The sequence below is a fragment of the Xenopus tropicalis genome, chromosome 8 (assembly GCF_000004195.4).
Source record: "Xenopus tropicalis strain Nigerian chromosome 8, UCB_Xtro_10.0, whole genome shotgun sequence".
NCBI classification, from domain to species: Eukaryota; Metazoa; Chordata; class Amphibia; order Anura; family Pipidae; genus Xenopus; species Xenopus tropicalis.
In genome coordinates, this window is record NC_030684.2 from 98,589,461 (window position 1) to 98,610,269 (window position 20,809).

Sequence of the window (20,809 nt, forward strand, 5' to 3'; positions counted from 1 at the left end):
TGCAGTGCTGCCAAGTACAGAGGTCTGTCACCAGCTCTTCCAGCCAGTCATCTACTTCTGCTTCAATCCCACCAAAGCCCAGGCAACTAGGGAGTGGAGCGAGTGCCCCATGTGCTCAGGAACAGAAACTATGCCTGCGGCTGTGCTTGCATCCAAAGCCTCCAGTGCGGTCCCTCAGAACATGTTTGCACACCTGCACCAAGGTTAGTTTCTTGATCACATGGCTATGTATAATAAATGTCATTTTGGGGCCACAGTTTTGCAATCCCGTGCATGCCATGATATATCATTGTATATGACAAGGGGAAGTTAAGATTTGCAACAAATACAGGGCTGCTGCAAGGTGCTGTTTCCATTCACATCAGTTACCAAATGTAATGCCCCAGTGATGAGCAGTCTATGGGAGGAGTTTGTTAGCTAGCAAGGCCCTACCTTTTATAGCAGGTGAATTTTTTTTTTTTATTAAAGAAGCAGGAGTACCTCAAGCCTTAAATTATTTTCTTAGGTGAAGAATAGAAGTTTGACAGTTGTAGGAAAAGAACATGAGCTCAAGCTGACTAGCTGGTAGTAGGGGAGAATACTGGTTAGGCCACCCACTGCTCTGAATCCCAAAAGAAATATCATGAAAACAATGTGGGTTTAGCCCGAGGCCACTGATTGGATCATAATGTAGGTCTATACCGACACACTGGGACCAAAGCAACAGGATTTAGCAACCTTGGCTAATTTATGGCAGGATATTGGTTGAGAAGGACTCCTATGCAGGCTGAGTGTGGGAATAGCTGGAGCCTCCCTTACACCATGTATGGCCCCTAAATAATTAGGTGTGGAAATGAATGGACCCAGCAGATCACATTTGAACATGCTTCAGCAGAATTTTATTGTCAATTTACAAGTGGTTTTTTTTTCTGAATTCTATTTTCCATGACCTTTCAGAAATAACTTCAGTAGTAGCAAATCATTTGAAACAATTTTATATTATCCACCATCACCACAATATATACACGTAAATGCAAACATGGTAAAAGCATATTCAGCACAGTGGAAGTGAATGGTTATAAATTACACCTAGTATGTGCAAGTGTGGGGCCTTACATAGGCAGGAGAATGAAACTATGCTTACAGGGTAGGGAAATAAAAAATAAAAATACTTCTGGTAATAAAGCATGTACAGTGAATCTGTGTGAAGTACGTCTGCACCCCTCACACTACAGTGTATAACTTAGTGCAAACCTTTCCTTAGCACCCCAACATTCTCGTCTCACTCACATACATGGAAATCACTTGCACGCCATTCTCTCCTTATTGGATTCTACATACTTTAGCCTCTTCACAGAAACTCCGTGCCAAACCACTTTCCAAGCCTTCTCTAACATACTCCTGCCATCCTGAAACACATTCTTGAGACGTTCTGGATGTGTTTATTGTGGGAGTTGTAGCTCAGCAGCAGCTAGGCATCCCTAATTTTTATGTCAAGCCAAGTGCAACAGCACAATGAATATAACCTCAAGCCCTAAAGAACAATCTTTGAGGCTGCTTGCAATACCCTCTTTATATTATTTGTGGCCAACAACTCCTACCATTGGTCCTTTACTTGTGAAACAGACAGGTGCTGGCTGAGAGCTAGAAAGCAGAGTCCTGATAACTGCTTCAGGGCAATGCCCAACACCAAGGGGACATGCTTAGTTTGCATTTTGGCTGCCCCTTGATCTGTATTAAACTAGTTGCACCACTGTGCCCAAAGGGATAACACTTGACCTTTGCTTGTTATTTCTTTCCACATTCATTTCTAGCAGCCTTCACCAAGGGAAGTATAACCTACCTCCCTCCCACCATAAGCACAGCGACTAGTCATTTAACACCTGCCCATAAGTGCTATTGGCACATCCTCCTGTCCCTCAGGATATCACAGCTCATATCCATCCCAATTCAAACCTGCATTACTTCATACAGCTTTCATACCAAAATAAAACTGATACACAAGTAGCATTAGCCCATATGCCCATCACTTTGCCAGTCACACACATACAAACCCCTTCTCCCCTCTTGGCAAAGCACGTGCCTTTGTAGAACTTTTCCAGTTGGCAAATAAGGCTTGCACTCATTAAAAATGAGATCTGCACAACCAAATGAAAAACACTGTGATGTTACGTGCCAAATGTGGGTATAATTATTATAGCTGAGGAGCAGCTCCTACTAGAATCACGGGCACTAAAACATTACTGGCATAAGCAAGCGGGGAAAGGGTTCATCAAACAGAAACAGTGTGAGGCAGCTTGCGGTTTGTCATATTTACAGTGGGACAGTGGCGGTAGTACCAGAGGATAGAGTGCTATTTAACCTTTTATTATGAATTCCAGTCAGTTGGACAACCATTTCATGTTATTGTTGTCAGCAACTAGTTTGTACCACGACCAATGCAAAACAGGAGTTTCGGTGGCTTGGGATATTGAAGGAGTATACATAGTTTTGCTTTTGAAATGCTGTCTTTTGCAAATAAGCACCTTTCAAGCTATACTACAGCTGCAGATCCTTATGAAATGTGTTAATGAATGGGCTCAGGAGTCCTTGTGCATCTTCCAGCATGAGCAGGGAACACGATTGTGTGCTTCAAGCCAGAGTTCGCTGTCTAGGTTTGATCCGTGGGTACAACTGCAAAAGGAAGAAACATTTGGTTTTGATTCACTGAGCCTTTTAATAAAAACACTTGTTATTCAAAAGGTGAAATAGGGGTTGCAAGTATATAGGGGACCCACTTTACACATGCACTTTTGGAATTCAGCCCCATCTCATGCAACTCCAATTTACCATCTGGGATCCCCCAACATGGCCTCCCCTATAAGTGCTGGGAATGCCAGCCCCTAGCAGTGCACTATATACACCACTAGCCAAGACTTGGAGGAGCAGGGCTGCTCCTGTTCACCAGAGAAACAGGAGACGTGCAGGCCATGGAGAGCAGCACATCAAATTCTGTTTTAAAACTGGGGTGTAACAACAGTCTACAGTTGGCAACCCAAAGGATAACTAAAAAAGTAAATTTCAGATTGTTTAGTTGAACAGTTAGAGAAGAGATGCCTACCCCAAGTAGATTTTTAGGTGCATATCCTTCCTTATCATTGAGACGGGCCCACCACCATTCAGTTTCAACATCATCCTTGCGCTTCACAATCGAAACGGCATCTCCTTCTCGGAACGAGAGTTCATCAGCATTCTGGGCCTCGTAATCCCACAGTGCATATACTAAGCCTTTATTCATCACTCCAAGCTTCTCCTGAACTCCTGGGGCAGCAAGAGACAGAGCAGATCTAAAGTATTCATGATGAAACTGACCATGCTATAGCTGGGAATGTAGATTGTAAGCTTCACTTGTACAGGGACTGGATATGAATAATAAACAATCTCCATATACTGCTCCATACCATGCTCATGAATGTTATCTGTTCATATAAGCATGGAACAGGACAAATAAAGAAATGGTACAAGTTATTACACATAATTTACCATATAGGAACTGGGAACACTGGATATATCCCTCTTCCATCTCCTCACACTTGTCTGCAGCCGTCTCAACATCACTAATAGTGGTAGCAAAGATGGCCGCTCCACACTCCACCAGCATTTTGCAGAGGTGAACACTATTACATGAAGCAGCACAGTGCAATGGGGTCCTGAAAACAGAGAGAGACGCTAATAACGAATATAAATTGCTGACATGAGGCCCAATTTTTAGGCCTTGTGCACATCAGAAAGTGTTCAGCTTTTCTATATAAAAATGACACTGAGGCCTTACAGCACTGCCTTTACAGCTAACCCAGATATGACGAGAAACATTAAAACTGGGCAATAATTTATTCCAGGAACAATTTGTTAACTGTGCAAGGAAGTTAGTGACAAAAGCAAAAGGGTGGGAGCAGCTGCACTAATGCGAATATCCGCGGGACCAGAATGGGCATGACCTGCAGGAAATAGGCGGGACTCAAGCTATTTTCTGCTCAGATTGTCCTTGACCTGAAGAATACAAGGTGGAAGAAGCTTAACCGTAGCCTAGGGAAATACACTTATTAAGAACAAGCATATTTGCAGAAATGAGACACAGCAGCTAATTGCTTTGGCCAAGCATGTGCATCTCACTGGCCGCAGGGATTTCTAGCCCCTGTGCTTGTTGGCTCATGCACAGACACACAGAGAGTAGGTTATTTCAGTTTATTAATGAGATACACAGGCATGGGAGTTGAGCATTTAAATCCTGTGTGGTGCTGATTACAAGTTTGATGTGTGCGCTTGGCAACTGTCAGCAAAGAATATACAGCATTGAATTTCCACTTTTTTTTTTTTTTTTTTTTTTTAATACAAGTCAACACAGACACAAATAGGGTTTCTATTCATGCCACTGCAGAAACATTAATAATGGTTTCCAATCAGCATTTTTTATTGTATGATCATTTAACTTTCATAGCTTGGAACCCCTGGGGAAGAGTGGAAGATTTATATAAAAAAAAAATATGTCCTCACTTACCAACCATCACTATCTGCTGCATTCACATTTACACCAAAGTCAAGCAAGAATTTGACAATATGGTGATGTCCTGCACACACAGCATTGTGTAGGGGTGTTATTCCTTCATCATTCGGTTTGCTGGGATCTTCAACCTGAGGCAGATAAGTATGGGAAGTATTAATCAAAGTGCATTAGAGTTCCATAACTCTGTAAGTCATTTAGCTCCACAATATTACCTCATAAATTATTCTCTGTACCAGGTCAAACTCTCCTTCTAATGAAGCATCGAGCAGTAAAGCCAGAGGATTAAATCTCACTCTGAGCCCATGGCCGGTCCTTTCTGAATTTGGTTTCTTTAGGTTAGTGCGTTTAACCTTCTGGAATAGAAAAAAACCAAGTGTAATTAGACATGATATCTCCATTGTCACGCACAATTCTCATACTGTACCATCACTGCCATAACACATTCATAAATTAATTTACAGATTCAGGGTTACTGTGGGATATGCCTGGGGTGTGGGCATCAGCTTGGCAAAGCTCATTCTATGGTACAGCGCTGCGTGCACAAGCAGCACTATATAAATAAAAATATACATATATTTGTGTAACAGGATACTCTTTTAACCCCTTAAGAAAAGTAAAAACATGCAACTGGCAAGTTTTTGTATTTATGCTACTATTTAGCCTTTGTATTAAAGCACTCTTTAAGTTGAGCTGGCCTCACAGCATGTGTTAGAAATAAATTCCTACAAATACAAACCAAATATCTGAGCTTCAGACATAAAAGTTAAGGGTTAAAGAATAGTAAGAAACACAAATTCTAGAACTAAATTAGTTACCCTGTACCTCTCCACCTGTTGCGTCCCCAAAGGCTAAGGGGGGTGCCAAGAGCACAGGAGATGGTATGTGCTACAAAAAGATATTCCCCACCCTCACTGATGTGCTATTGTGTCATATATTAAATAAATTAATTATATCAATGGAATTGAGCATCACTTGTGAATTTGCCGCAGAAATCAGCAACAACTGAACAGAGCCTGTGACAAAAGACAAGCAAGACCAAGTATCTTATATATATTTACATTTTATATATCTTGTATTGTATATCTTATATTGTATTGGCTTATAAACACCATTGTGCAATGAAGAATAAGCCTTTATTGAGGTACTTTTTTTATAGAGAAGTATCTAGACAGGGTCACTGAGCAAAATGTCATTCTTTGCAATTAATCTGTGATTACTTGTACAGCTATTCCATGAAAGCCTTGCATCTCTATTTACAGACACTATGTAAATTGCACAAAAGACTAAACAGCTATAATCTGCTGTGTGGCCCTCCATCTTGTATGAACTATGCCTTTTTGCTGCTTGGTTTTACATTTCACTACAGTGACCAGAAGGAAAGAATGATACAGAACTGCAGTAAAACAGAAATGTACATTCCCTTCTTTGCCATGAAACCATTTTTAGGCAATGCAGATAATTGTGTTCTCCAAATAGAATACAACTAGACTTACCTGTTGTGTTGGCGCTGGAATGCTGGGTGATGGCAGAATCTCCTCTTTGACTGGAGATGCAGCTTCAAGAATTGGGCTTGGCGTTTTCTCATTGGAAGGGGCTATGGCAGGATTATTGTTGTTGTCTTCTGTTGATTCGGAGATGTGGCTGATGCTTTCAATGCTTACAGGTTCCTCAGTAATAGGTGAACACAACTTGTTGTCATTATCATCTGCAGGTAGCTGAGGTTCAGGAAGAGGAGGAGAAACAACTGCCGGCTGTATGGAAATAGCTTCCTCTACATTTCCATTTGTGTTGGTGTTGCCATTATCAACATCTGCTATGATGCCTACAAAGTCTTGAGAGTTACTTTGAGGGTAAAAAGGAGCAGTCTCAATTCCCCCAGCAAGAGTATTGAAGCGCTGATACAGCAATTTCTGTATATTGGGTCCACTTGGACCCTCTGGCTCGGTTATTGAACTCCTTTTCTTTAATGGTCTAGGTGCATTGGCTAGTTTTCGTCTCAGAGCTTCAAGGTCTGCGTCACTTTGATATCTCATAGGCGAGTGAACAATTGGTGTTAGTTTGGTGGGGCTAAGCGGGCGCGGAATATTTTCCACACCACTGTTTTCCCCAGAAGGGGGAGCCACCTCAACACCTTGTTCTCTGTCCATACCGTCCACCTGAACATGCGATGTTCCAGATGATGCTCCATGCATAAAAGGTAATGGGGAAGAGTTATTTGATCCTGACTGTACAACGGGTTTTCCATAAACTGAAATAATTAGAAACAAAAGGATAATTTTAAGCAAGACAAAAATAGTGCATTGGAAACTATCAAATTGTATTGGAAGAGAAAATAAAGTCTAGAATTCCATTAGATGGAGACTCACTGATTAAAGGAAAACTGAGGACATATCGCATGCAGGTCAATCCGAAAAGTTGCTTAATAAGACAAATTCCTAAGTGCTTGCTGGTTCTAGAACTGCAGCCTACTCATAATGGGCCCCTGTGACTTAAGGAGATACTGTCCCGAGAAATTAAACATTTTGTAATTTTAAAATCTGTAATTTAAAAGTATTTGCCCAAAGCTTTTACATTACCTATCTGATCCCCATGTTCCTCTGAGGGGGCTGCCATATTTGTGCAGCAGGAGTCTGTTAGTATTGGAAGCTATAACTGACAGGCTGATAATAAACAGTCAGGTTTAGGAACTTCAAGTAACAATTACTTAGAAAAGCAGCCCTGTCAGTGAAAAACGATCAACATGACCTATAGGTAATGTAACGTAAATTAATATTTTGAAGAGTAGTTTTTTAGTGTCAGTATCACTTTAAGCAAGTTACATTAGCCATGGCTGAATCATATTTATTGTACTGATGATTAAGCCAATTGTTACTTGAGTTAATCAACAAATAGGGAATAAAAGCCACTAGTCCTGAGTCAATGTAAGATCATATGCACTGGGCTACTCATATCATGGGTTTACTGTATATATATATGGGCTATTATACTTGATAGTAATTAGAACTTACGTATTCTCTTAACATATTAAAACTGAAAAGTTCAAAACTATCAGTTAGTAACCATCTACTATTTGCCTGCCCTGTTCCCAAAAATTGTAGTAGAATAATGTAGTCTTCCAAGTGTTCAGTAACACTATGGAGCAGTGCTGTCTCACTTCTGTGGTACACAGGGCCAGATTTTTTCTGGCCTATGCAGTGGAAGGCCAAAAATGTAATCCAGTATTGGCCACTCCCCTTTTTTAAACCACACTCACTTCAAACCACACACGTTAATCACAAGAGCTGTTAAGACCATACCCACATTAATGTTGGTAGCACAGCAAAAACCAAGTGTAGGGATATCACCCTTCACTTATATGTGAACTTATTATGTTATATTAAGACACACCCTTAAATCCATATGCCTCCTCCCCTGTGAGTAGCACAGTAACCATCAGCACATTATTACACACCTCATGGACCCCCTAACAACTATTTCCAAATGCCAATAACTCCCAGACAAACCCCTGCCAGTTTCAGCTTCCACAGGCAGCATAGGGCAGGCAGAGTATGGCACACACAGGCAGCATAGGGCAGGCAGAATAAGGTAAGCAGTCACAGCAGCCAGAAAGATGGAGGGCCATGACCACCAGTTGGACACCACTGCTGTAGAGGATTGCTTTGAGGAGAAGTACTTTAGAACTGGTTCCTACCAAACTGTTGGTTATGGTATCAGTTGTATTGTCAAACACTTGTCTGAATGGTCAGGACTGTTAAATGATATGGGACTGGTCAACAAATACTTTGTATTTTTACCAATAGAAAGATTTACACCCACTCTCACACAGATGAGCCAACCTGAACAACCACGTAGCACATCAGATTCAAAAGAAAACAGAATTAACATATCATATACTAAAACTATACTGTGTCGCATGAACACTGCATAAAATTTCACTGTTTTATATACTGAATACAAAACCATAAAATATTAACACAATCCTATTGTTATTACCTGCTTTAACTGATTTATTTAAGGTGTTATATACAGCTTGCTGGTAGTGCTTTGGTGGAGCGGATTGTTGGAGGTACATAGAGTAGATGGAACTGGAATTAACTGTCTGTGGACCTTTTCTAGGAGACTGTGGTCTTGATCCTTTGTCTGCCAGAAAAGGCCGAATGGCGACAGTTAGAGGAGGATCAGGCCTTCCATCAGTTCCAGGGAATATGGGGGAGGAAGAGGGCTGGTATGTTGGGCTGGGTGGCACAGATATCCTCTGTTGTATTTGTTGTGAAGAGCCTGGAGGATGGACATTGCTTGTTGAAGCTAAAGGAAGAGGCCGCGGACGAGTTGTAGGCCCAGATCCAGGTCTCGGCAGACTTCCATCCCTTCTTTCCAATGAATTTGTTGCACTGAGAGGAAGAGAATTCTGGTACATGCCATAGTTATGTGGCAAAGTTTTGCTCAACCCAGGCATCTGTGTGGGAAGCTTTCCTGTGTCAGCAGCCTGTGTTCCATGACAAAATATAAACATTTCATGCTGTTAGTTAAGAACTCCTCAGCGTGACATATGTGCTATTTTACAATACTTACATCTTTGCAAGAAGCTCTTAATAAAAACATTAAACAAAATGTATGATGAAACTACATGTGCTGGCAAACCTTTATGTATAAAGAGACCATCAGGCTGCACAATCTGATTAAAGAAAATACTGACCCTTTTTGGTTCAGACTGAGCTAGAATTACATGAATGGTAAACATGCTAGCAGGAAAGTGGCTGTAAATCGACATTATCCAATAATACTGTTTCTCTAAACTAAGTTTCAGGCAAATACAGACTTTTTATTTTTATTACAGTATCACTTTAATAAATGCCACTCTTTGGACTACACATGTATGGAACCACTTTTCCGGGAGAAAGCTGAATTACAGGAACGTCATTTCCCATAGATTCCATTTTGAATGAAATAATTCACATTTGCAAAAAAATTCTTTTTTCTCTGTAATAATAAAACAGTACCTTGTACTTGGTCCCAACTATGATATCAATAAATTTACTTTCTGTTAAGAGGTGACTTAGTTAAACACAAAATTATTTACTCATTCCATATTAAAAACATACAGTTCCCAACAGCACAGACAGGGCTTGAGACATTTCAGACAGTCCCAAAAAGCGTCACAAAGTCACTGATTAAATCTCGTTTCTGGTAACTATGTAGGCTGGAAATTTAAAAAAAATCTGTTTGCACTTTCAATTTCAATGCAGGATTCTGCTGAAGAGGCTCTATTAACTGATGTGTTTTGGAAAAAACATGTTTTCCCATGACAGTATTCCTTTAATGTTAGCCATAAGATATTATAAGATTTGCTCGTCTGGCGAGATTGGCATAAAAATTGATATGCCCAAGTATGGTAGGCGACATCAGTTAATTCAATCATTAAATCACTGAATTACAACAACGGAGATAGAAGCAATTGGAGCAAGGGCCTCATCAATGAGCCAATGCAGCCTCCGATTCAAATAAAAAAATCAAACCTGCCCAATTTTTGACCAGATATATGTTAGTTAGGGCCATTGGGGGGTCCCCGTACACGAGCAGATAAACTGAATCAATCTAATTGGCAGCTTAAATCTGCCTGTGTATGGCCACCCTTAACTAACCAGCATATCATGAAACATATCTTGCAATGGTCCAGTATATCTGCTGTGTAATCAAAGTATGTTGTTTGTCTTTGTATGTTATGTTCATTGGAGGGTCTGCAACAATTAATGAATTTGCTGTCTGTATGGTGCCAGAGCAGGGAAAAGCAATAGCGTACCCATTAGAAACAGCCCACTGAATGAAAAGATAAACAGCCCTGACTTGTAAAAACATCACAAGTTAAAGTACAAGAAAACCTACCAATTTCTCGTTGGGCCCAGCGGCTGTGGAAGGCATGGGCTGGCTTGATATAGTGCCAGATTTGAATGGTGCATCAGAATTTGAATCCTTCCGGTCTGGAGTGCTGAGCTGGGGTGGTTTAGCCACAGATATAGCGTTTTGTTTCAGCGTAGGCCAGGTGGCATCATTTGCTTAAAAAGGCACATACACAAAGATCACCGACAGATCATAAACCAAACAAGTACAACTGTATCAAGTGGAATCTTTGCAAAGTAAAAAGTGCAGTCCAATCATATATTTGGTGGTCACAGTTCCAAAAGTGGTTTAACTGATTCACAAAGATTCATACATGTCAATTTAAAGCCTATGAAAGATTCCACTTTAGTAAGACAAAATGATATTTTATCTGAATTAGATTGAATTACAGTGTTCATAGAATTAAATGCATGCATATATAAATACATCTTATCAATTAAGCTTTAGTGATTTGATAAACACAAAGCACAACCATTATTTAATTTTGCTGTATATTATTAGGGTTGAGTTAAACCTCTAAAACCTCCAAATATGAAGTTTTGCTGTGCCATTAGCAGTAAGCAGATGCAACATCAATAGTTTACACTTAACAACAAAGCTACTTTAGGACAGCCAAAACTTTTTTTTTTACTACACTTCTACACTTTCCATACCAATTTGACAGTTAAAGTGTGAAAGGGGTTGTAAACCCGAAAAAAAAAATCACTTGTAACTTGGCAAAATCATTCTCTATTTTTTGCTGTTTAAATCGATTTTCTACTAAAAAGGTTACTAAATAGGGTTTGAGTTTCTGAGGCTATGAGGGTTAATTAAATATAAAGTCAGTGTCTCCAATAGGGATATCAAGGCCACCCAGGGGATTTTAAGCTGTTCCAGCCAGAGGGAAGAAGATGCATGGATCTAACCAGGAAAGAATGAAAAACATTTATAAACCTTTACTTATCTGTAAGCTCTAAAGCAGCACTTAGGGAAAGTGAAGGGCTGAAATATACATATTGTATTATCTAGGCCTGGACTGGAATTCAAAATAGACACTGATATTTCAAATACACAGAGACCAAACAGCCCCCCCAGCCCACTAAATAGTGACTGCTTATGGCATCTTACAGCAGCCCCTCTGGCATTTGCCAGAACCCACAGATTGCCAGTCTGGGCCTGCTTATAATCTCTCTTTAAACAGTCTTCATTCCAGAGGGAGGGATGGGGAAGGAAGGTAAAAATAAAACCAGACATAAGCCCTTCATCATAAATAAAAATAGGAATTTTTCAAACAAAAAGAAAAAAAGCAGAACCCATTTTCAATATAAGACCTATTTATGAGGCTTATGTTGAATTCAGGTGTGCATTTCCCTTTAACTCCTGTTTGTAGCTGTAGGTATTGGGAGATGGCAGCAGTTTCTGCATATATATTAGGAAGAGCAATGGGAAGTGACTGCAATGCAGAAATTACATTTGCTTAAGCAGTCTGCAGGGGAGAAATGTTTTTTTCTGTTCAGAACTGCAAACTGTGTTTCCCGATTTATGTAAGTAGCAGAGGCTGCTAAGTGGTGAAATACAGCTAAAATATACAGAATCAAAGAGGTTTTTTTAAAAATGCTTATATAAGTTTAATAGGGTTGACAGGGTTGACTGGAAAGCCTATATTGTCAGTAAGTGCCACAAATACAGAACTTCTCACATGCTGAAGCCAGTTGTCTGTACATAATTAACTTCCTGTTCCGTAAAATGTGCTTACTGCCCTGGTTATGGTTTATGCTTCTTTTCTTACCCAGTTAATGCAAATAAATTGTGGTAAGCACCTTGGGGTTTTATTTGGTGGGATGACATTATTTTGAAAGTAATTAACCTGTACTCCCAGCATCCCTCACAGCCAAATACTAGCAATTGGGTATTCTAGAAGTAATAAAGGGATCTGTGCTGTAAGTGAATGAACCAGACCTCTGGGTTACATCTCTGCAGTGCATAAATGCATTTGAACAGCATCCACACAATGGAATGATGAAATGACACACACAGGAAAAATTTGTGTTGTTGCCAAAAAGCCTGGATGTTTGAGTCCAGCAGTACAGTTGTTTTTTTCCCATAGGGACCATAGTAAAAATAGTGCCATATAAATAAAGATTATATTGATCTAGTACTTCACATGGGACAAGACACTGTTACAATACTAAACCAGAATGTGAAATTTGGCTACTTTTGAAATTCAAAATTTAGCTGTCAGTATAGCAGCATTACTTGCCAATGTGGACTTGAATCCAGGTTGTATTGCTTTGCTTTATTTGTATATATAGAAAGTTACAGCAAAACTATCCATTTCCGAGCTAAATGAGGAAAGTATTCCGGATTAAGCACAAACTGATCCTAACATTATCCATATCTGTATATCTGCCAATACCCCACTAACTAGACTTCTTCCTAATGAGAGCTGAACATATTTACCTACCACGTACAGCTTTCTGTGGAGGTTATAGCTCAACATTCCTACTGCACACAGCCCTGGATCAAAAAGGCACTTCAAAATAAGATACTAAGGTGCCCTTTGCAGAACTCGTAACGTATGATGAACATTAACATAATTCTAACCACTGGCACTGTGGTTAATGTACTTCAGCAACATGCATTTATATAAGAATTAACAAGTGGCTGCTCCAGGCATTAACATGAGAAGCCGAACAGATTGGAAGATGATGTGATTAACCATCCAGCCCATGTATTCCACCGATTAGTTTGCAAAGCCTTGAAGGGTCAGTTATATTAGTAGAAAACATAAGGGCAGCCAGGCAGAACATTTCCCAGTGAGCAGACTCACGATGCAGGCTGTCAGACAGAGCAGGTGCCTGATGAATGACATTGTGGTCAGAAGGCTGAAGATGGGAAGTGGAATCTGACTGCACAGGATCCACAATGATGTCTAAATCTGAAATCTTCCAGAGGCCTGGAGATTTTCTCACACACCCACTGTCTGCTGTTACAGGAGCAGAACAAGGTAGAACTGGCCAACAGAGACCAGCCGACACAGAGATATCACAGAAGGGAAGTACAGAGAGGAACACACAGACCATGGGTACAAACACATTACAGGACAATACTATATTTAAAAAAAAAACAAAAAAAAACTAGAGACAAAAAAGAAAATACTAATAGTAATGCAAAACACAATGACATGGTGGAGATGTTATGTACATGGTTTAAACAACCCTAGATTTTCCAGAGTTCAAGTGCACACCCTTTATGAATTATAACAAATGCACAACTAAAACTGCTGGAAGCTGACATGTGATGATGGGTGTGGGGGTTCAAGGACAGCTCTTCTTAGGAAGCTGAATTCAGCACTGTCTCATAATCTGCCAATAATCCCAAAATTTAGCCACATGTATAGCTAGCCATACACATTCAAAATGTATTCATTGTATGACAGACGTTCAGATACTGGCGACTGTATTTTCTTTTCACTGTATATTTACATTTGCAAATATATGAGGAATTTGTTATGCTGGGTATCCCAGGAGAAGCACTTGACTTAATTATCAAAAAAGGAGGAGCTCTTGTTGAGTCAAGACTAGACAAGACAGCTCACACATATTTAACAAAATGCAGAAATATAGGGGCAGATTTATCAAAAAGTGAGTGAGCATAATACAGAAAAACTCACCCACATTCTATTCATGCCTATAGGATTATTAGAATCGAATTTATGAATGGGTGAAAGTTACAGTTTACCATTTGATAAGTACGCTTCTAAAAATCCCACAGGAATGAATAGAAAGTGGGTTCGTTTTTATGTATTAAAGGACAATGAAAGGTTAATATAAATTAAAAGTAAGTCTAAAGGCATTCTTATTAAGTACTTACTGCATATCTAAATTCCCAGATCCCTGCTTGCTTCTCTGAGATATGGTGCTGGCAGCCTACAGCAGTGTGAAGACTACAGTGACATCACTGAAATCTCTCTCCCCTTCCTGTAGGTGCCAGCGGCAGCCTTCCTATTCTCTGAGCATGTGTGTAACTTGATCCTGTCTCCTGTTCTTAGCTACACATGCCCACCAGCCAATCAGAAGCGGATCTGGCAGAGGGGAGGGGGGGAGGGAATGAAACACATGTGCAGTATGAAGCAAGGAGGGAAAGGAAGGGAGAATACCTTTTTAGAGATGGCTGCCTGTTCTAGAAAATGTGAAGTAAGTGTGACTGAATAAATATTTGATTAGGTGAGCCAAAAGTGTGGCGTTTTTACTAAACAATAGGAGGACTATTGGGCAGTATGCTTTTTAAATTTTGACTTGCATTCTCCTTTAAGCTCCAAACGCACATTTTGATAAATCTGCCCCATAATGTTCTTGGCACCAAAAGCAAAGTAAAAGTAATATTAAAAACAGCAGATTCAAGTCTCAAAGGCTTAAATCCCAAACCATACAAGCTATGCTAAAGATAATTAAACTGTATGCTACACAAGTTGGATCAGAACACCAACCTACCAGATTTGGAGCGTGTGTGTGTTGCGCCAGCAGCAAGGGAGAGGGACTGTGGCTTCACTGGGTCAGCAGGCATGCTATAGTTAGTAGCAGTGGGTACCTGTATGTAGGGCCCCACTGCTGCAACTCGACCAGATGCAGATAAAGTAGACTGAGGGGATGGGGTTCCATTGATGCGATTCAACTGCAAATTAAAAGACAAATATGTGTGAGATTGCAACTTCCTGTTGCACTTATTAATATTGACTTTAAATAATCTTGGCATCACTGCAAACAGCAATAGATATTTCTCCAATGTTCTAAAACTAGCAGAAAACGTTCTAAAGGGAAGTGCCAGAATCATATTCAGCAATATAGCTCACAGAACAAATACATGCACTTAGGTAAATATATGCACACTTCTTTAATCAGACCAACAAAAGAATAAAAGTATTCTCCCTTCAATGGTTTATCTTACGGGAATGTTTTCTTTTTGACGTGCCTCAACTTTTTTCTTGTAGAGACGTTCACGTAGCTCGTTAATTCGTTTGTCCATTATTGCAACTTCCGTGTTGCGCTTGTTTAGCAGTTCCTTCTGCTGCTGTAGTTTACTGCTTTGTTCCTGGTTGAGACGATTTCTTATCTAATTATAAAAACATAAATCCCAGTTATTTAGTACTCAGCTGCAAAGGAAAGTACACCCGAAAAAAAAACAAAAAAAAAATGGCCCTCCCCATTCCTCCTAGATATAAATAGTGGTGAACAACACTGGCAGATTAGTAAAGGCGGTCCAAAGACCTTAACAGCTAATCACTTAAAAATGGTTCTGATGCATGGAGAAAAGTAAAGCTTGTTTATACAGGGACAGCAAGTTATACAGTGCTTTACATTAATTTATAACAATAAATTAAAGGAAAACTAAAGCTTCATTTCTGTACCAGCCCAAGGCAACCACAGGTCTTTAGCAGGCAACCTGTGCCTCCAAAAATACCCCCAGTAACTAGTAAATAATTCAGATTATTAGTAAATGGCAGCTCTGAAACAAGATTTGGTTTAGCATTATTTAGCATTATTTTATATAACAGGCCAACCTCATTTTCTGCTTGATAATTTGAGACGCCGCCTAAGCTTAGCTGCCCAGAGCCCACTGAAAATGTGAGTGTCACTGACACTTCTAACAAAATCCAAAATGGGAAGTTCCTGACAATTTTGAAGGCCTGGATCATTACTATTATAGAGATGCTGAACCTATAGGCTAGTGTTATAAACTATAGCATCTCTAGCCATATTCCATTTTTATTTAACTAACAAGGGTTAAAGAGTAGAAAGGATCAGAGGGCCCCACATGCAAGAACTTACAGCCAATTTGCATCAAATGTATAAATTGCATTTAGTGCTTTAAAAGGAATGTTCACATTAAAATGCCCCTTTAGTATGTTAAAAAAATCAAAATCTATATACATCTATTTAGGCTAGAAATTAAGCTGAATTTGAATACCCCTTAAAATAAACAGTGCTTTTTGAGTTCTGTAAAATGAATAGTTCAATAGCATATTTATATCTTATAGCTCCTGGCCTTGTTAGTAAAATCATAGCTTTATTTGGATGTTGGGCCTAAGGCTAGCATTTACAGTGGTGAGTCTGTAGTAAAGGAATGCTAAACTCTTTATAAACTAAGCAGACATGCACATGACTAAAAACCACTGGGCTGCACAAATTCTTCTTAAAGCATTGGCTGATGATATCACTTCTAGCCAGGAAGCTGATCAGGATATGTGTGATCGTAGGGCCAGCACTGGCAGAAGCTCTGGGGCCCAGCCCTAAACCTCAGAAATGTCTCATGGCAGGGAAGGTGATCAGGATGTGTATAATTTTAAGTATCCAAAATTCTCGGTAGACAGGTTTAGAGCCAAGCCCTTAAACAAACTGATAGCTCGTGGCAGGGAAGGTGGATCAGCAGATGTGTAACATTATCTCCAGAACTTGGCTTAAAAAAACAAGCTTCCAGCCTAACCCTGATCATTTGAAGCATGACTTCTTTCACAACACCAAAATAGAAAAGGAATGGTGAGGTGAGGCAAGTAGTTTATACCCATTTGGTAAACAGTTTTTATAGTTATACACCTGGGACAAATAAATTGTTATGGTTAAATGCGAGTTGCCCAATGCATGAATGACAGAAAGGTTGTATAGGTTGTTAGCAATTGCAAACGTTCCCTTGAGAAGCGAAGCAGCACCTGTAATTCTTGATAAAGCTTCTTCAGTTCTATAGCAGCTGGCCCAGTCAACTGCCCATTATAAGCTTGGAATCCATTCAGCTTCCCTTTCCTCAGGTCCTCCAGCTGTTGAGTCAACTGCTCTACTTTCAGTACTGCCGCCTGCAGCTCCTGCTGCTTTTCTTGGAACATATCAGTGATGTGTTCTATTTCTGCAGCTGTCAGGTACAAGAGACACAAACTAAATACATCTCATAAAAGTCAATGATTAGCAAAAGAAATAAACTAAAAAGGTTAATACTGGGGCTACCAAAGCAAAAACACCATTGACTCACTAAACCACAGAAATATTGGGCCACAACCAGGCCTGCTGGTAAAGTTTTAGGTATTATGCACAAATACTGTGTAGTTCTCCTGTGTAACTACATTTTTCTAATAGGATAACAACATCGGAATGCCAGATATATATGTTTTAGGGTTGATGCCCTATCGCTAAACCTACACAGATTTCCATTTATGACTTTGCTGTAATCCACTTGGCCTCTCACTGAGCGGATCTTCTTCAGTTTGTTCTCTTGCAGCTCCACTCTCTCTCTGAGTTTTTGAAGTTTTTCGGTCTCAGATACTGACTGAAGCTGCCGTCGTTCCTGTTGCTTTAAATACCTTAGGCGCTGCTCCTGCAAATGAAAGAAGTTGTTGTGTTTAGATGGGAAAGGCTGTTTTTTTGATCAGTCACTTTATTAAAAAAAAAAAAAGCTTTATGGTGTTGATACATGGAAAAACACAATAGCAGTATAAACAATGCTTTCCCACGTGTGCAGCTTCCTCTGGTGCTCATTTCCTAAGATCAAAACCCCCTTCCTGAAACAGCAAAATGGCTCCCTGCAGTCTAATTTTCAGCTTCCAAAAGTAAACTATGAGAAGCAGATGAGCCGTTTAGAGATAATGGGCAAATATGTTCAATGTGATGAGCAGACAAAGTCCTATCACTATCAGACACAGCCCCATGAAACAACACAGCAACATATTATTTAGGAGGCAAAAGAAAACAAGCTGATGGAAACTTATCATCAGCACTGCTGCCACTGTGCGACTTGCCCATATGTTCTGGAGCTTGCACTGAATAGACTGCTGGATTCCTGACCAAAACATTAATTACACTGCCTCACTCTAAATATCATGGTGTGAGATTTATTACAAGCTGCCTATGCCAACCTGTCAATTACATGTCTGTGTATAAACCATTTCCAAGTCCATGCAAATATTAGCACTTTATTTATGTATTTATTTTAATTCTGCAATTATATAAATTGATTAACAGAACTGTAAAGTAATTTGTACTTAACATTAATAGGCACAGCCTAACATAATGGAAAGTAAACTATTTTTGCACTGAGCACCAGGAAAGGTAAGCTATTGCTATACTGAATATAATAAGCGTGTTAGGCGAGGTAAATGTGCACATAAAGAATAGAGCCTTACCAGATACACATTTTGCACATAGCACTGTGGCTATGTATATAGATCAATTAACCTTTGAAACATTAGCCTTTATTGAGAGAGCTGCTGGTTAGGGTGTTGACTGTTCCACCTTAGCCAGTTTTCCAGTTTAGTGCCTTAGCTTTATCCTGACCCACAACCCCATCCGCTGGGGGACTGTTGCATTTTGTTTAAAAAAAAAAAAAAAAAATATATATATATATATATATATATATATATATATATATATATATATATATATATATATATATATATATATATAGCATGAAATAATCCATGGCCGGCACACCCTTAAAATTCAAAAAAAAATTTATTGAAAACTCATTCTTTTTTTAAAAAAATTTTTTTTTGAATTTTAAGGGTGTGCCGGCCATGGATTATTTCATGCTAAATACTCAGATTTTGGCTGTGCACCCCACAGAATACTAAAAGCCTTGGAGTGCAGACACCATCAGGACCATATATATATATATATATATATAAATCCCCGTTCCTGTGAAAACTTCATTCTTGCTCAATGACACAACCAAGATCATTTCTATCAGCCATTTCATCTATTATTTTAATAGTTTATCCACTTTGGGAAGGGGGAGGGGTCACGTGCTCTTTGCTTTGAAGTATAAATCCATTCCTCATACCTTTGCCACCAGCATCTGTTGTTGATTCTCAATCTGCTGTTGTTGGCGGGTAGCCATGTCTTGGAGTTCAGAAAGCGTGAGCTCAACACGTGGATTGCCAACCTGTACAGACACAAAGAGCGTGAAATTGAGCTTGCATTCACACAGATTTCTAGTGATATCACATTCACACTAGCTTGCAGCATGCCACTCATCCGCTTTGCTCAGACTTACACCCTGAGGAAGGCAAGATTTTTAAATGTATTTCATGATATTTTTGGGGGGGAAATCAATGCTAGCATATGTGGGGAGGCATGTCAGAGAGGCCTTGGAAACCCCCAGTACAAGTCCTATACTGATACCCAATTAAAGGTGAACGAAACCCTAAAAATGAATATGAATATGAATGAACGGTCTAAACAGTTCTGTTAATGTGTTATTGGTGACCACGCATAAAGGAAAGCACAGATCATCTTCACCTTTTATTCCTATAGTGCCAGCAAGTTCAGCCAGCAAATTAATTTGTACTTTCCATTTATTTATAACAAACAAGTATCTTAATAATTCCAAACAAATGGTGTGAAAGGGTCCTGCTCACAAGAGCTTACAATCTGAAGGATAGGTCCAGACAGGCAAAAGAAAAATGTAATAAAACCTGTTGCTTCTCCCTGTACCTTTTTTTTTAACAGAGTTATTATCAAGCAAGTGATAAACATTACAATAAATGTAATTTGAAAAAGGCACTTTACAGAATGACATATACAACAGAGGTGATGTTTTCACAGAACCAGAATAGCATGGAAACATTTTAAACTTATCTGAGATTACTTGATTTCTAAAAGAAAACCTCCCTTGAAGATATAAAATATCATTGGCCATTTGTGTCTAAAGTCTGAAACATGTACCATCCATCACTATTACCAGGTGCTAAAAGATTAGAGGGGAGCCCATTTACCCCAGGACTCTAGAGGTATTCAGTCAGTATTTATGTTGTTAGAAGAAGTTTAAAAATAGGTAACTCACAATTAACCAAATAAATTTTGAAAAATGTTACAGAACAAGTGCCTATCACAGCCAAAGCTTTATGTATTTCATTGTATAACCATAAAAATTAGAAAGAATATAGTATACAAAGCTCTGTGGCATTCCATAACTATTTTAGAATATCACAATGATGAAGTGGATAGTGTATCGTTTATGAAAAACTCCCTTTACGAATTTGTACCTTAATGCTAGGTGCTCTTCTTGTGAAGCCTATGGTAAAGATCTGCCTCCTAGCAAAAAAACTGACAAGAAGTAATATTTCAAGTCATAAAGCTACCAAATACATCTTGCAATGCACTAACTTTTTGAATGGTGTATCTGATATGTAGTCCATGTTAAATCAGCTAAATGAGCTCTACAACATAACTGTTTGGGAAATGTGCCATAAAAGTTAACAATACTCAACCAGTGCTTATGCTATTGTTGCTTTTATGGTCGGAATATGCAAGTGCCATATAATGTACAAAGGACAAATTATAGATTAACGCTATGCTGACAGAGGGCAACTAACAGTCCTCCATGTATTGCTGCACTAGTTTAACAATACCAGAGGGCCACCAATTT

General features: G+C 39.2%; 1 protein-coding gene across 7 annotated transcripts in view; it reads right to left on the bottom strand.

Annotated features, from left to right (window-relative positions):
- Positions 1-850: 850 nt before the first annotated feature.
- The window catches only part of ppp1r13b (protein phosphatase 1 regulatory subunit 13B), a 68,723-nt gene continuing 48,764 nt past the window's right edge, over positions 851-20,809 (bottom strand). For 3 of the 7 annotated variants that reach the window (XM_004917181.4, XM_004917182.4, XM_031891468.1), the window contains 14 exons: positions 19,223-19,324; positions 17,587-17,761; positions 17,106-17,302; positions 15,347-15,511; positions 14,893-15,073; positions 13,230-13,412; positions 10,406-10,575; positions 8,516-9,008; positions 6,016-6,770; positions 4,735-4,875; positions 4,517-4,650; positions 3,502-3,668; positions 3,080-3,279; positions 851-2,652 (listed from right to left, as the gene is read on the bottom strand). In XM_004917181.4, the coding sequence (XP_004917238.3) occupies positions 2,611-2,652; positions 3,080-3,279; positions 3,502-3,668; positions 4,517-4,650; positions 4,735-4,875; positions 6,016-6,770; positions 8,516-9,008; positions 10,406-10,575; positions 13,230-13,412; positions 14,893-15,073; positions 15,347-15,511; positions 17,106-17,302; positions 17,587-17,761; positions 19,223-19,324 (3,105 nt within the window). In that variant the 3' untranslated portion in view covers positions 851-2,610. The remainder of the gene's footprint in view (positions 2,653-3,079; positions 3,280-3,501; positions 3,669-4,516; positions 4,651-4,734; positions 4,876-6,015; positions 6,771-8,515; positions 9,009-10,405; positions 10,576-13,229; positions 13,413-14,892; positions 15,074-15,346; positions 15,512-17,105; positions 17,303-17,586; positions 17,762-19,222; positions 19,325-20,809) is intronic. The other 4 variants (XM_018096569.2, XM_004917180.4, XM_012968955.3 and 1 more) reach the window with 4 other exon arrangements.